Here is a 14,817-nt window from a genome sequence, read left to right on the forward strand (position 1 = left end):
GACAGGAAACCGATGATATTGAAAGCCCCAAACGCAGCATCCGAGACAGTGGCTACATAGACTGCTGGGATTCAGAGCGTAGCGATTCTCTTTCTCCTCCCCGGCATGGTCGAGATGATTCTTTTGACAGTTTGGATTCATTTGGCTCCCGTTCCCAGCAGACTCCCTCCCCAGATGTAGTCATCAGAGGAAGCAGCGATGGTGAGTTGCTATTGCTATTCATTCCATGTCTCAGGCTTAATTTGCTGTCAGGGAGCTGGATTTTAGCTTTCGTCTTAGGGATGATCTAACCAGATAATTCCATAACCTGTAGATTAAAAAAAATGTTTGGGGATAAAAAGGAAAAAAAAAAAAAAAACGTTGCTTTAGTGATGCAAGAGATTTTGATGATCTTGCCAGAAGTTGATTTGAACTTCACCTCAGTTACTGTATGTGCTATTGGAAAATGTGTTACATCAGAGTACTGAACTATAATTTATGAAACTATGGCTCTCAGGGATTCAGCAAAACAAGATGCTGAGCAGACTCATTAACTTGTAAACTTTCCCAAAGGTTTAGGTACTCTGGGTACCTGTAGGGGAAATGTTTAAATGACTTATCACATCAGCTATGCAAAAGGCTCAATGTCAAATAAATAGAAAGTGCACTTTTAAAAAATGATTACAATCATGCTGAATATGTGGAATCTTGAGCGAGGTCCTTTTCAGTAATCTGTCTGATGCAGAGATTTAATGCACTGATGAGAAGTTTCTGTAATTATTAAGACAACAATGGATAACACAAAGAATCTGTACATTTATTTCCAGAGTGTATCTGATTTAGGTAAAATTGATTTTAAAACCGCCAGCCAAGAACATGGTCTAAATTTTTTAAATAGTGCCTTCCTGTTGCTTAATTCAGCTATATTCCACATTCTCCATAATTCCTTTTATTCCATACCTGTTCATCGCTTTTACTCGGCATAGACTAGCTGATAGAGGAACACCTGGGTTCTGTTAGAATGGTCTTGTATTTGTATATACTGTGTGTTGTTGCTTCTGAAACTGGTAGCTATGATTTGAGATCTAAAACAGCTTCTCTATGGTCTATTTTCTTCAAAATTAAGTGCTGGGATTCTATGATCTCTTTATACAGTGTTTCCCTCAGTGTTTAGTTCAATGTCAACTTTCTTGATTCCTCCCCCCCAAAAAAATATTTTTTATATTCTTCCCCAAATTACACTATATTTATTTTGTGTGTATATATACACCTGTGTGTGTCTGTGTGTATGTGTGTATACACATACATATATACACATACACCTATGTACATATGTATGTAGCACTGGAAGGGATTTTCCATTGGCCATCTGGTCAGACCACCTCATGTTATAGATGAGAAAACAGGGGCTTGGATAGGTCAAATAACTGGCCAAAATGGTAAGGTTTGCATAGGTCCAGAAGGAGAATTTACCCCCAAGATCTTCAGACTCCAAAACAATGTAAACTCTTAGTAGACTTGAAAAATTATAGATTTTCAAATAGCTATTTTAATGTTACCTTCAGATTTAATAAGCACGTTACCTATGCCTTTATCTTAGTCATGGATCCAAATATCAAACATTACTGGGTCAAGGACAGAATCTGGTGTATTGTACAAGAGACCTTTCCAATGTGGCACTGATTCATTAATGATTTTTCTTTGGGTCTTCAACCAGTTCCAAACATACCTAACTGTTTGTGTAGCGTTCCATCATGTGCGAGTATTCATGACCCCATTTAAGGTTTTCTTGGACAAGATACTAGAGTGGTTTGCCATTTCCTTTTCCAGCTCATTTTACAGATAAGGAAAAAGACAAACAGGATTAAGTGACTTGACCAGAGTCACACAGCTAGTGCCCAAGGCCAAATTTGAACCCAGGAAGAGGAGTTATGATAACTCCAGGCTGATCTAGATGTCCTTTGTATGGCTTGCTTACAACTTGCCATCTTTTTTCCAAGAATAGCCTGAGGTGATTCACTAAAAGCTAGGTAAATGATAAACTGTTCACATATACAGCATTCCCATATCTTTATCAGTCTAGGAACTTTATCAGAAAAGTAATTTGGGTTTTTCTGACCTAACTCATTTTTATGCTTTCTTCCTTTCACTAGATGTTCACTAATGATCTTTTTAACATCTTGTAGAATTTTATATATAATCTAAGTGAAGCTATTATTAGCCTAGAGTTTGCAGGCTTTATTCTCTTCTCTTTTTTGAAAATGAGGTATTTTGTCCTTCTTCATTCCTACATCACCATCCACATTATCTTTCAAAGATCACCAATGACTGGACACTTAATAGATCTTAGAGATTTGGTGATTTGAATTCTTCATAGGTAGAGTCTAATTTGGAAGCAACTATTTTGAGCATCAACTCCCTTCTTACAATTTTTGTTTTATCCTTTCTGTTCCAAAAATCGTGACTAAGTAGGCAGACTTCAAAATAATTTGAGGAGGAAAAGGACTCGAGGGCCTGAGGGGAACAGAAAGTGCTCCATTGTGGAGTTGATTTGTGAAGACAGAAAAGGATTTTGTGAACTGGAAATTTGTGAAATTGGAGTGAATTTGTGAATGGAAGCATAGGTGACAGTAAAAATAAGAACCGAGATGCTGGGTTGGGTGAAAGTTTAGTTGGAAGAAAAATTTGTGAAGGGACTATTTCCAGTAAGTCTGAGAAGAAAGACTGGAGCCAGATTGTAAGAAGACTTTACATATCGGGAAGAAGAGTTTGAATTTTGGATTAGACACAATAGGGAACCATTGAATAATTAAATTACCTTATTGAAATCGTGCCTTAGTAATCATAGAATCTTACGAGTTTGAAGCACCTTCAGAGGCCATTGAGTCCAGGAATTCTTCAACTTTTTGTGTCATGAACCCTTCCTTTGGCCAGATAGTAGATCTGTGAGTCCCTTCTCAGAATGATGTCTTAAAATGCAAAAATAAAATACATAGGATTACAAATGTTAATGAAAATAAAAGTATAACATTTCCCCAGACAAGGTCACAGCCCTCCTGAAATCTCTCCACATATCCCAGTGGTTTGTTTGAAGATCCCAAATTAAGAACCCCTGATCTAGTTTAACTTTATCTGGTCAAGATGTACTTCTATAGTATCCAGTTCCTGGATGACCTCCGTGGAAAGAGAAACCTACTATTTCTTGAGGCAACCTGTTTTACTTCTGGATAGCTTTGATTAATTAAAGGTTTGTTTTCCCTTGTGCATTAAGCCTAAATGTCTTTCTCTAGGACTTGCACCAATTGTTCTAAGTTCTAGAGTTAAACAGACTTAGTGCTGTTTTATCTCCTCTAAATCTGTTCTTTACCCTTCACTTTCTCTCCCTGCTAATACATCAACATAGAATTGTCCATATTTCAGCTTATTTTGGCTTTAGTTTCTTATGTGTCTACATCAGTTTCTTTAAACTTCTCAAAATTTTTCCTTCCTGATAGAATTGTTTCTGCATTAGAACTGGTTTCCTGAGAGATTCTGATCCCTCCTGGGTTTCCCTGTAGAATTTTAGAGCATGGAATATATTCTATCCACTGCATCTCTCAATTCTTTGATATCTGTTCTTCTCCCACCTGTGGCAAATGTTAGTCTACAACTAGATTTCTTTCTCTATCACAAATGTTAAGGTACTATATCTCCCCTTTTCACCTATATTATTTTTACTAACAACTACCTCTTTTTAAATCTAGAACAGAAGTTTCCCTTACTAATTTATCCACATTTTGAATGAGGATGTTATGTTTGGGCAGGTAAAGAAATAATCAGTTTGCCTCTAGCATAAAGAGAGAGCCCTGGACTATTTGGATAATTGACTATAACTATCATTGTGCGCATCCATGCAGGCTTATGGTTTATTTCCTGAACTCATTTATTGCTTCTTTCTGTCTTTGTGGTCTCTGGTATACCTTAGTTATTTTTGGTTTTGGCTCTTTTTCTTCACCCTTATGTTCTTCATTATGATCTCTCCCACTCTTACCCCCTTTTCTCATATTTTCTCACATAATTTTTGTTGTTTTTGTTGGAAGTAGAAGAAGGAATGGAAGGAGTTGGGAACTGTAGCAAACATAACTTATAATGAAGTTGTGAACACAGTGACTATAACAGTCTCTCTATTTGTAATGGGATTATATTCTGAAGGTGAAGATTGTGTGTGTATGTGTGTGTGTGTGAGAGAGAGAGAGAGAGAGAGAGATTGATTAACAATAATCTAGACAAGAAATGATGAAAGTCTGAGCTAAAGTTGTACTTGTATGAGTAGATAGGAGGCAAATGCAAGAGATTTAGCTTCTTTGGCAACTAAATGCATAGGTGTGGTGACATAGAATAGTGAGGAATCAAGGCAAGAAGTGACCAGAACCTGAATTAGGGTGATGGTCATAGGTTGACACAGGAGAGATCCTGTGGAGAAAGAAAGAACGCAAGTTTTGCATCTTATTAGTGAACAGCCTTCCCAGGACAATTAATGTTTAAGAATATTTATCTGCCTTGAGTTGGGCTCAAAACAAGGTCACAGCAAAACTGGAGGTTGGGAGGAGGTTTTTCAACACGTCAGCAGGGACTTATTACGTGTCCACTACGTGCCCAGCATTGTGCTAAGTGCTTAATGACACAAAGAAAGGGGAAAAAACAGCCCCGTGCTGTCAAGGAGCCCGCGGTCTAATGAGGGAGATGACATGAAAACAATCATGCACAAACAAATTTACTTTTGGATAAATGGAGATAATCACCAGAATGGAGGCACCAGCATTAATGAGGAGTGAGTGAGGGGACTTTTTGTGGAAGGTGAGATTTCTAGATGGGATTTGAAGAAACCGGAGAAAGCCAGGAGATGGAGATGAGGAGGTGGATAATTCCAAGCATGGGGACAACAAATGAAAATGCCCAAAGTTCGAAATCGAGTATGTGTCTTGTAATGGCAAGGGAGCCATTGTCACTGCATCCAGCTGAAACTCTGTCCCCACAGGTTAGTTAGACTTGTCCACAATGATGACCAATCTAGGAATGAAACTCTCCTGAACCAATTGCCCAGGACTATAGATTGCTAAGGTGTAACTTCTCATTATTCTTTTTTTTCTCCTGTTGACATTATTTGTTGTTACAAATGACAGTCATATGTCTCCTTTCCAGCATACTCACAGATTTGGCTTGTATCTGATTAAAGTGGTATTCTAGAGTAGAATTTTGGGGCTAGTTAGTTGCCTCAGTATTTCTCTTATTTGTCATCTGAGTGTTTAAGTTCAAATGAGCATCTATCCTATTGCACCCTATTTTGAGAGAGAGATTTTATTACCTCTCTTGGTAGTCCATTCCAACAACTAACAATTTTCCATAATAACTCTTTGAGAAATTCTTGCGTCTAACACATTTCTTCATGCCATAATTTGGTTGTCCCTCCTCCTTTTCTCTTCTCAGGGAGACTTGAAAGTAGTTGATAAACTGTTCATCATCCTTTATGTGACATATTTAAATATGTCATATATATCTATATGTGTCAAATAAATATATAAATATTTAAATATCAAATACTTAAAGACAACTTTAATTTTTACTTTTAGAACTATGCTGCTATCTCTGAATGACATGAAATCTTCATCGCTAAGTCTTTGATGTCAAATAAAAACTCTATCTTTTCAAAATCTTCCATAGTTGGGCTCCACCAGATCTCTCCAAACCTCACTTCTTTCTCATCCTTAAGATAAGCCTTATCTTCTAAAGCCAAGCAAATCTCTGTACTGTCTCTTCTACCACCAGAGGCTATTCCTACCTTTATTTCTTTGTTCTAACTGTTCCTACTTTCTGTACTATCCACATTCATTGGCTACAATTACCTAAGTTTTTCCTGTTCTTTAAGAACTATCTTGAAGCCTTGATGTACTAATATGCACTAATCTCTCTCTTCTTGGGATTCCTGTTGCTCTTGAAATCTGCTTCTTGTTTCCATATTATTTTATTTTGCTTGTTAAATGTTTTATGTATATTCATGTCTCATAGTCCCCAATTAATGTCATAGGCAAAAGTCTTATCTTTTATATTATTTGTATCCCAAATAATGCTTGACACATCAATAGTGGATAATGACTAAATAAACATAGTTGGTTGACTTATATTTAATCTGTGAAGTAAAAGAATCTATAGAAATAGAAATGACCTAAAAAAAAATCTTTATCTTGTATCATTATAATGACCATATTTGAAAAAATGTACACTCTCTTCTCTTCATTAAAGGCACTGGACTATGGGTGTGAAGTATTGCATATGCTATCATTCCAAGTATCGTTTTGTTTATCTTAATGGGTCTTTTTTAATCTGTCAAAAGAAAATGTCCATTAGGAGGAATAGAAGGGATTATAATTTGAAACGAATGTGATTTTAAAAGTGACCATGAAATAAAAATATAAACATTGTGATAATAGCAAAAATAATATCTCTAGTAATTTTGCTACTTTTTGAAAAATCTTACTGTTTGGATGTTCAAACTTTTTTTTTTTTCATTATTAAACTGGGGGATTAATCCTGGTACCAATACCAGACTATACCCATTTATATTGATACTTTATAATAAGTAATTGAGAAATGGCAGGAAAAAACCTGTACTCTCACAGTCTTGAACAAATTTCTTTAACGACATAGAAACTTAAGTGGCTTGTTTAAGTTACTCCCCCCAATGATTATCAACACTTTTCTTTTCTTACCTAGGCAGAGGAAGTGACTCGGAATCTGACTTGCCTCATCGAAAGCTTCCAGATGTAAAGAAGGATGACATGTCAGCAAGGAGGACTTCTCATGGTGAGCCGAAATCAGCAGTGCCTTTTAACCAGTACCTCCCCAACAAGAGTAACCAGACAGCTTATGTACCTGCACCTCTGAGAAGGAAGAAAGCAGAGAGGGAGGAGTACCGAAAGAGCTGGAGTACTGCAACTTCACCCCTAGGTGGAGAGAGAACTTTTAGGTAAGCCCAGCTTTTCACCTTTCCCTTTTTCCTTTCCCTTTTCATTTTCTTTTTCCCTTTTCCCTTTCCTTTTCCCTTTCCTTTCTTTCCTTTTTCCATTTCCCTGACTTTTCTTATTCCTCCACTTGCCCCCTGATCTGAAATAAGTGCCATTATTGAACATATTTCAAATAATATCAATTTTAGTCTGGTCACAGCAGAATCATGACTCTAGCATGTGACATTTGCCTTGTTGACACAGACATTGAAGACACAGGTTTCCATTGTGGCCACCAAAATCTACTGGTCATAGACCCTTCTTGTCTGGTATCTTGCAAAGAAACTGCCTTCATGGAGAGTCGAGTTAAATGCAATGAGGCTGTTCTATAAAATGTCAATTAAGGAGAAGTCTGGGAGATCTTTCTTGAAAAGTTAAACATAGAGGAAATGGTCAACTGTAAGGAACTTTGGGCCTCCCAATTTGGAGGAATTGTCTTAAGCAATTTGTTCTTTATCCCTAGTTTTCAAAATTTGTGTTTTATACACCTTTACCTTTGTGTAACAGTTTACACTTTGAAAAGCTTTCACCTATCTTATTGTACTCGATGATCATAGCACACAATGAAAAAGTTAAAACTGTTATTTTTGTTGTCCTTTTACATCAGAGGCAATTGATTCTTATAGAGGTTGTGATTGCTTTTTACTAACTGTGTGATTCAGACCCAGATCGCTTGGCCCCTTCCTCCTTCTCACTCCCTCATTCCAGTGCTCTTTTTGGGATAAACTATACAAAACCTTTTAGATAACTGTAGTTATTGAATGTTACCCATCTAATTGTTTTACTATTGTATAAACTTTCAAATGAAAATGATCTTACTAAATAATAAAGGTAATACATTTTGTACGGTAGTAGAAAGCATTTGGAATGGTATTTACAAGTTAGTGGAATGATTATGTATTATATTAACTATTAAGAAAGGATTTGATGTTTGGATTTTTTCCATTAAATTATTAGGTTAACTATATGTCCTATCTTTATATTTGACGAATTATGACTTTTCATTTTTAGAAGCTAAAATTAATTTTTTAACCACTAAGAAAGATCTCGTATTTGGTCTCAAGTCAACCATCAGTATGGCATTTCCAGTTTTGGTAAACTGTATTGTACAACTCAATAGCTACCCAGAAACCATAAAGGAGGAAGAACAAAATGAAGTGGGGGCTAATGGTGAAGAGGTGCAGGCTACCCCATCGGATCCTAGCGGAAAGCCTTCAGACACGGGGTTAGAACAGAATGAGCAGAATGGTAAGGAACAGTCTCTTCCAGAGAGTACAAAAGAAATGGTAGCACAGAAAGCCACCCAGAAAGAGCTTGAAGAGATGAGAAAACGCAGAAGTCTGGAGCAGGCTGGTATCAAGATCTTGCCAGCCTCACGGCGTTTTGCCAGGTTAGCTCTGTGATGGCAGGAGACTCGTGCATGGCTTGTGATTTGAAATGTGTTACCTATGGTTGGTGTCCATCCTTTAATTTCTCTCTTCATGACTTTCCCCTCCCAAACCTGCTTCCCCTGGCTGAAGTGGTGGAAAAGAAAGTGGCTGTTAAGTGTTGGCTGTTTCTCTGCTTACTGGTTGAGTATTTTAATTGAAAAGGAGTGACCCCTTGAGTGGGCTTGATAAAAGGTGATTATTGCTCAATGCACTTACAGCAATTGAATTTCATCATTCCAAACTATCATGCCATGGTTTCTCTTGACTTGCGTCAGTACGTTTTTCCTTACCCTTCTGTTATTGCTGTTTTGTCTATTTTTCTACCAGTTTTAAATGGCTCGTAGCCAGACATCATTAGGGAATGGCCAGTGTTACCATCCGGTGGGGAAGATTTTATGAAGGATGGCTAGTCCTTCTTTACTAATAACCCCTTGCCTTCTGCATCTCAAATGGCTAGTAAATAATTTTGTTATGGCAGCAGCTTCTGTGAACACAGCACACTAATTGTCGGCAGTTTGGTTTTATTTTTTTTTAACCAGGGGTTTGGGGTAAATGAAGTTAAAGATTTGAGTGGTAAGCTGAAAGTCTGTCACTAGTATCCAGTTATGACTGTCTCCTGTTACATAACAGAGAACCCTGAACAAACAAAATCAGAGAAATAATATTTTAATATGCAAATCAGTTTATTATTCTGAAACAATGATCAGTTGAGAGATTGATTTATTTAATAGCTGTGAAACAAAATAGAAGCATACAATGGCCTCGATATTTTCTATTTTTCTATGCAATGGCACACTTAATATTTATAATTATCTTTGATTCACACCAGTCCTGAGTAGAATATATTGACTTTATTCTTAGTCTTATTTCAAGAAAAATATATGTAGGAGCCAACAGATAAACAGATGTATTCCAAATGTATATGAAAACTAAATAAAACTTGCATTTAAACATACACACATACATCATTTGTACTTAATATTAGCTACCATATGTATAAAGAAAGAAAAGAAAGAATGGATAGAAAATAACCAAAACCCATTTGTAATCTTTATATTGGTATACAGTGCAATATGTCCATGCACATCTTATATGTAACATGCACAACATACATTTATTATATGTACATGTATTATGATAAGGGTCATAAATATAACATATATGTGTATACACACATCTACATGGTCATATTGCATATGCCCTGTTCTAAGTTCCTAGTTCAGTTGTCCACTTATTCCCAGACCACAGGTCAGTGTTATTGGTTAACTTCTAAGCCCTTTTGCTCAGTTTTCATATATATATATATATATATGTGTGTGTGTGTATATATATATATATATATATATATATATATATATACATATATATGAAACTGTAAGGCCTGAAGTTGGGGGAAAAAAATATATATGTACCTATTGTATTATATTACACTACATTACATTATATCATATTATGTTATGTTATATCATGTTATATTACATTATAGCATATCATATATTATATTCAGGTGAATGTCTTGTCCCACAATAGAATGTGGAAGCTCTTTGAGGTGAGGAGAACAGGTTTGATTTAGATTTTATAGCCCTGGTCCAGTGCCCTGAGCATAAATTCTTAATGAATATTTGTCAAATTAAATCAACTCTGATAGAGGAGATTTTAGGTTCTACAGATAATATAATTATAGGTATGAATTCATTAATGACCTTTGAGCTCTGAAATTTTCCTTCCCACTCAGCTTCCTATAATATTCCTACATATACCTTGTATATATTACCTCTCCTAAGCCTATTCCTGGTCCTCACCCTGTACTGGAGTCCCTCCCCATTATGACAGTCCTTTACCCTTGCTCTGGAATCACTTTTTACTCTTCAGGGTCTTCCCCCACAGGGCCAACCTATAGTTGACCAGTTCGCCAGCAGTATTGTATGTTCATAGTCCAGTCTTCTTGCCCCACTCTTTTTGTCACTTATGCCCTGCTGATATTTAACTGTGGACACCTCCCTCATCTGCTTTCTTGGCGCCTTCTCTGGCACAGCTGTGCCCTCTTGGAAGACAACTGTTCACAGAGACCACTCGTCCCTATCTGGCAATGTTCTTTTGTTCATTTTGTTCTTCCATGATTGACTTTCACACTCCTGAAAGCAGCTGTTTCAGTCTCTCTTCTCAAATGCCCTATTATTCCTTCATCTCTCTCTCTCTCTCTCTCTTTTCACTCTACACTTAAAATCTTTCTCTAACTCATCCCCTTTTTATTCTTATTATTTGATTCTCTGTAAAGATGTTTTGTCTCAATAAGGTGCATCAATCTACTGGGGCAGATATGGTTCCCTTCCCTTCCTGTATTCCTTGGCAGCTCATCCAGTTAACTCATATTCAGTCTCTCCTGTCTGATGCCTTCTTCTCTCCCTAGAAATATGGTTATGTTTACCCTCTGCACAAAAATCCTTTGCTCAATTATACTTCCTCCTTAAGCTATTGTCCTTTTATCTTTCTTCCTTTTTCTCATTGCCAGCCTCCTAAAAATAGATTTGTTGCTTTGACTTCCTCAATCCTTTCAATGCAGCTTTTGACCCCCCCACCACCCTCTCAAAGGTTACTCACTGTCTCTTAACCAATTGGTCTTATGGTTTTGTTCTCACCCTTCCATCTGGGGAGCGTTTGACATCATTGGCATACCCCTTCTTACTGGACATTCTCTGTTCCCTTATTTTTTGTGACAATACTTTCCATGGTTGTGCCATATGAAGCAGTTATCATTCTCTGGCTCCTTGATGTCCCCTTTCCCATCCATCCCTCTATCATAGGCCTTTTTCTTTTCTCTTTCTATACCAGGGATTCTTACTCTGGAGTCTATGAACTTGTGCATTTTTAAATTTTGATAACTATTTCAACATAATGCATTTTCTTTGTAATGCTGTGTATTTTACTATAAGCTTTTAAAGGTATTATTTTAAGAAGGAATCCTTTTGGCTTAACCAGACTGTCCCCCAAAAGAATCTGTCACACATACATACACACAAAGGATTTAAAATCCTCCTTTATACTTTCCATGATCCCATGAATTAAAGTATAATTTCTATGTAGGTAAATCCCAAATCTAGATAATGGCCCCCTAACCTCTTTTTTCCAACTTCAGGCCTGAAATGTCAATCATCTGCTGATTGGTTTCCATTTGGATATCCCACATACACCTCAAATTCGATATGGTCCAAACAGAATTGATTATCTTTATCTTATAAATCCTCCTCCAACTTCCTGTTTCCCTTTAGGGTTCTATCATCTTCACAGTGATGTAGATTGGTGTCCTTGGACCCATCTCGTTTCCTCTCCCTTAACCCACATGTATCCAATCACTGGCCAAATACTGTCAATTTTGCCTGTGCAGTGGATCATGATTTTTCTCCTCTTCTTCCCATTCATACTGAGAAATTGAGCTAGTTCAGGGTCCTCCGCCTGCTTTTGTCCAAAAAATTGTAGCTTCCCTTGATATCACTTCACATGGCTTTCCATTTTTCTTTTGCCCATTTTATAATACATTAATATTCTATCATGCTAATAAGTATCAATTTATTTTAGCATGTGTAGGATTCCATTACAAAAAAGATGAATATTACGAAGCAGGAAGGATTAATGGAATCTAAAAACTAAAACACTTGGACAGTAACATATAAGCAGTATCTTGTATTGGGGAAAGGAGTGCTGGACTTGCATCTCACCTCACACCCTTGCCATGTAACTCTTTGCACTTTTCAGAATTTTGGTTTTTTCATGAATTATTTACATTATTCCTGTCATAGGGTCACTGTGAGAAAAACTGCAAACCTGAAAGCCCTCTAGGAATGTCACTTGCCCTTATTTTTACTATGGCTATTTCCCTGTGTTATGCATTTGACCTCTTTGAATTTTGAATTTCAAGTTTGACTTTTGAATCTGTTTCATGAATGAAAGTAGTATCATGATGTGTTCTAGAATGGCCTTTTATTCTACTTTTCCCAGAGGCCTCCCATCCTACCTAGGGGAGATAGCTCCCCTCCTCTGCCCCTCGGTCTGTCTTCTCTATTTCTAGTCTTGTGCTCAGTGATCACACTGAGTCTCCTAGAGATTCCTGCCATCTTTCTCAGCTGAACCCATATGACCTTACAATATTCTTCCTTTCCCTTTCTACAACCACACCCCCTTCTTTTTAGCATCCAAAGACTTTGCTTCTTCCTTTACTAAGATTGGATCTCCTAGGAAGAGCTGGTCCTTCTCTTTCACAAGATCAATTAATTCTACTTGTGTCCAATCCCCTCCAAGACTTTACCCTGCCTTTTCTCCCCTTTTGGTTCCTTCCCTTTATCTGTGGACAAACCCTTCACTGTTATTCCCTCAGGCTATTGTCCTATATAACTTCTCCTATTCACAGAAAAAATTCTAGAAAAAACAGGTAGTCATTGTCTCTATTTCCTAACATACACACATATCCCACTGATTTCTCAACCTTTTGCAATGTGGCTACGGACCCTAAATTTAACTAAAATTTCTCTCTTCAAGGTTATTATTGATTTTTTTTTATCATAAAATCCTATTGCCTATTCTCAGTTTTATCATTTCTCAATTCTGAGAAGTTTTTGACCTTGAAGGCTGTCCCTCTCCTACTTCCTTCTGGATAATTTCCCTCCCCTATCCCCCTTGGTTTCAGTAATATTGTTCTGATCCTCATTCTACTCCTGATTGTTTGACTTTTATTTTCTGTATCCTTTGCTGGGTCTTTTACCCAGTCTATATCAGTGCTACTTCTGTTCAGGACCATAGTTTCTTCTGTCTTTTCATACACTTGTTGCTGTCATTAGCTCCTATGGACTTAATTATCATTGATAAACAGATAGGTAAGAGGCTCCCAGATTTATATATTCAGTCTTAGTTTCCCTGGGTCTCAAGCTCAATATGCCCAATATGGAAACTTATTATTGCCTTTCTCCTTCAACCTAATCGAAACATTAACTTTTCTGCTTAGGGTGCCATCATCCTCCTTTCATTAAACTGATTTATGTTCTCAAGGACATCTTTTATTGATTCTTTTCTCTCACCTGTTCCTCTTTGCATGTGCTTACTGAATGAGTCATCTTGATTCTACCTTCAAAATATCTCTCCTTTCTTATACCACGAAACACCCCAATTTTAGTCCTTCATAACCTTTTGCCTGCAATTTAGCTTATGGATCTCCTTGTTTTGAATCTCACTCTGCAATTTTTCCTCTTTGTGGATTACTTAAGTTCTGAAAGTAAAGTCTGACTATATCCCTCCCCTGCTCAAATACATTGATTGACTCCTTTTTGTCTCAAGTGTAAACTCTTCAGTAAACTCTTCTACAAGATGGTTTACACAGCTTCCTTTCCTATAGAATGCACACTCTGCTGCTATTGTTGTTTGTCCTTCATCGTCATCCTTCAAAGGAGACCATGATCTCAGGTAGGTGATGCTGTGACAAGCAAGTGAATTATGCAGTCACCAGCCAAATCCACCGCTTGAATATTTTGTAAGCTTGACAATCTATTCCCCAAAACGTGTCAGCCCACTCCTTCCTAAACTCTGCCTCAGAGAATCCCTATCTTTTGTAAAGGCTCCTGTCAAGTATTTCTTCTGTTGCCCCTCCTCGTTGGAAGTTTTTCCTGATATATTGAGTTGTTAGTGTTTTCTCCCCTTATAAATTACATCACATTTAATTCTGTATTTAGGTTGTATCCCATCAACAAATTTTAAGCTTTTTGAAGCTCAAAACTGTTCTGGTTGTGCCTTTGTATCCCCCCAGTTCTTTGTGTGTTTCGAAGTGCTTAAAATGTTTGTTGAGCTGGGTTTGGCAAATTATCCATTGGATTTAAGAAATTTCCTCTTGCCCCTTGTACTTGTCAGTAGACGTCCAAAATTCTAGATAGGATTGAGTACATAAGTCATACAGGAGGGAGGAACCCAACCTTCTTGATACCTCAAATTTTTAAAGTGCTTTTTAGCTTTGGAAGTACCATATTACCTATGTCTTATTTCATTTTCTGAATACCCCAGTGGGCACGAGGAAAAGGCCGAAAGTAAAGGTAGTCTTCATCCCCATTTTCACATGACATTAGAAAGTTAGGAATTCTTTACCATCTTTATATGTATATTTTAGAAATATTTTCCTACCAAGGTCTACTTTTATAGCTATGCAGCAGTTAGTATTTATTAGTATTTATTTTCTTTAATAGATAAGCTACTTTCTAATTTCCTTTTTTAGTTAAGATTGATTTACTTTGGCTAGTTTTTAAAAATAAAGGGCATTAAAAATGGAGCCAAGAACTTAGATTTTAAGAGGATAAAAGTAGATCCAGGATTCACTCCCTCCAAATTAAAAT

General features: G+C 36.8%; 1 protein-coding gene across 6 annotated transcripts in view; it reads left to right on the forward strand.

The window, feature by feature from the left end:
* The window catches only part of LIMCH1 (LIM and calponin homology domains 1), a 337,259-nt gene that overhangs the window by 244,373 nt on the left and 78,069 nt on the right, over positions 1-14,817 (forward strand). For 5 of the 6 annotated variants that reach the window (XM_031943867.1, XM_031943872.1, XM_031943868.1 and 2 more), the window contains exons 7-8: positions 6-201; positions 6,730-6,982. In XM_031943867.1, the coding sequence (XP_031799727.1) occupies positions 6-201; positions 6,730-6,982 (449 nt within the window). Of the gene's footprint in view, positions 1-5; positions 202-6,729; positions 6,983-8,139; positions 8,410-14,817 lie in introns of all 6 variants that reach the window. The other variant, XM_031943870.1, reaches the window with a different exon arrangement.

This window comes from Sarcophilus harrisii, chromosome 6, assembly GCF_902635505.1.
Source record: "Sarcophilus harrisii chromosome 6, mSarHar1.11, whole genome shotgun sequence".
NCBI classification, from domain to species: Eukaryota; Metazoa; Chordata; class Mammalia; order Dasyuromorphia; family Dasyuridae; genus Sarcophilus; species Sarcophilus harrisii.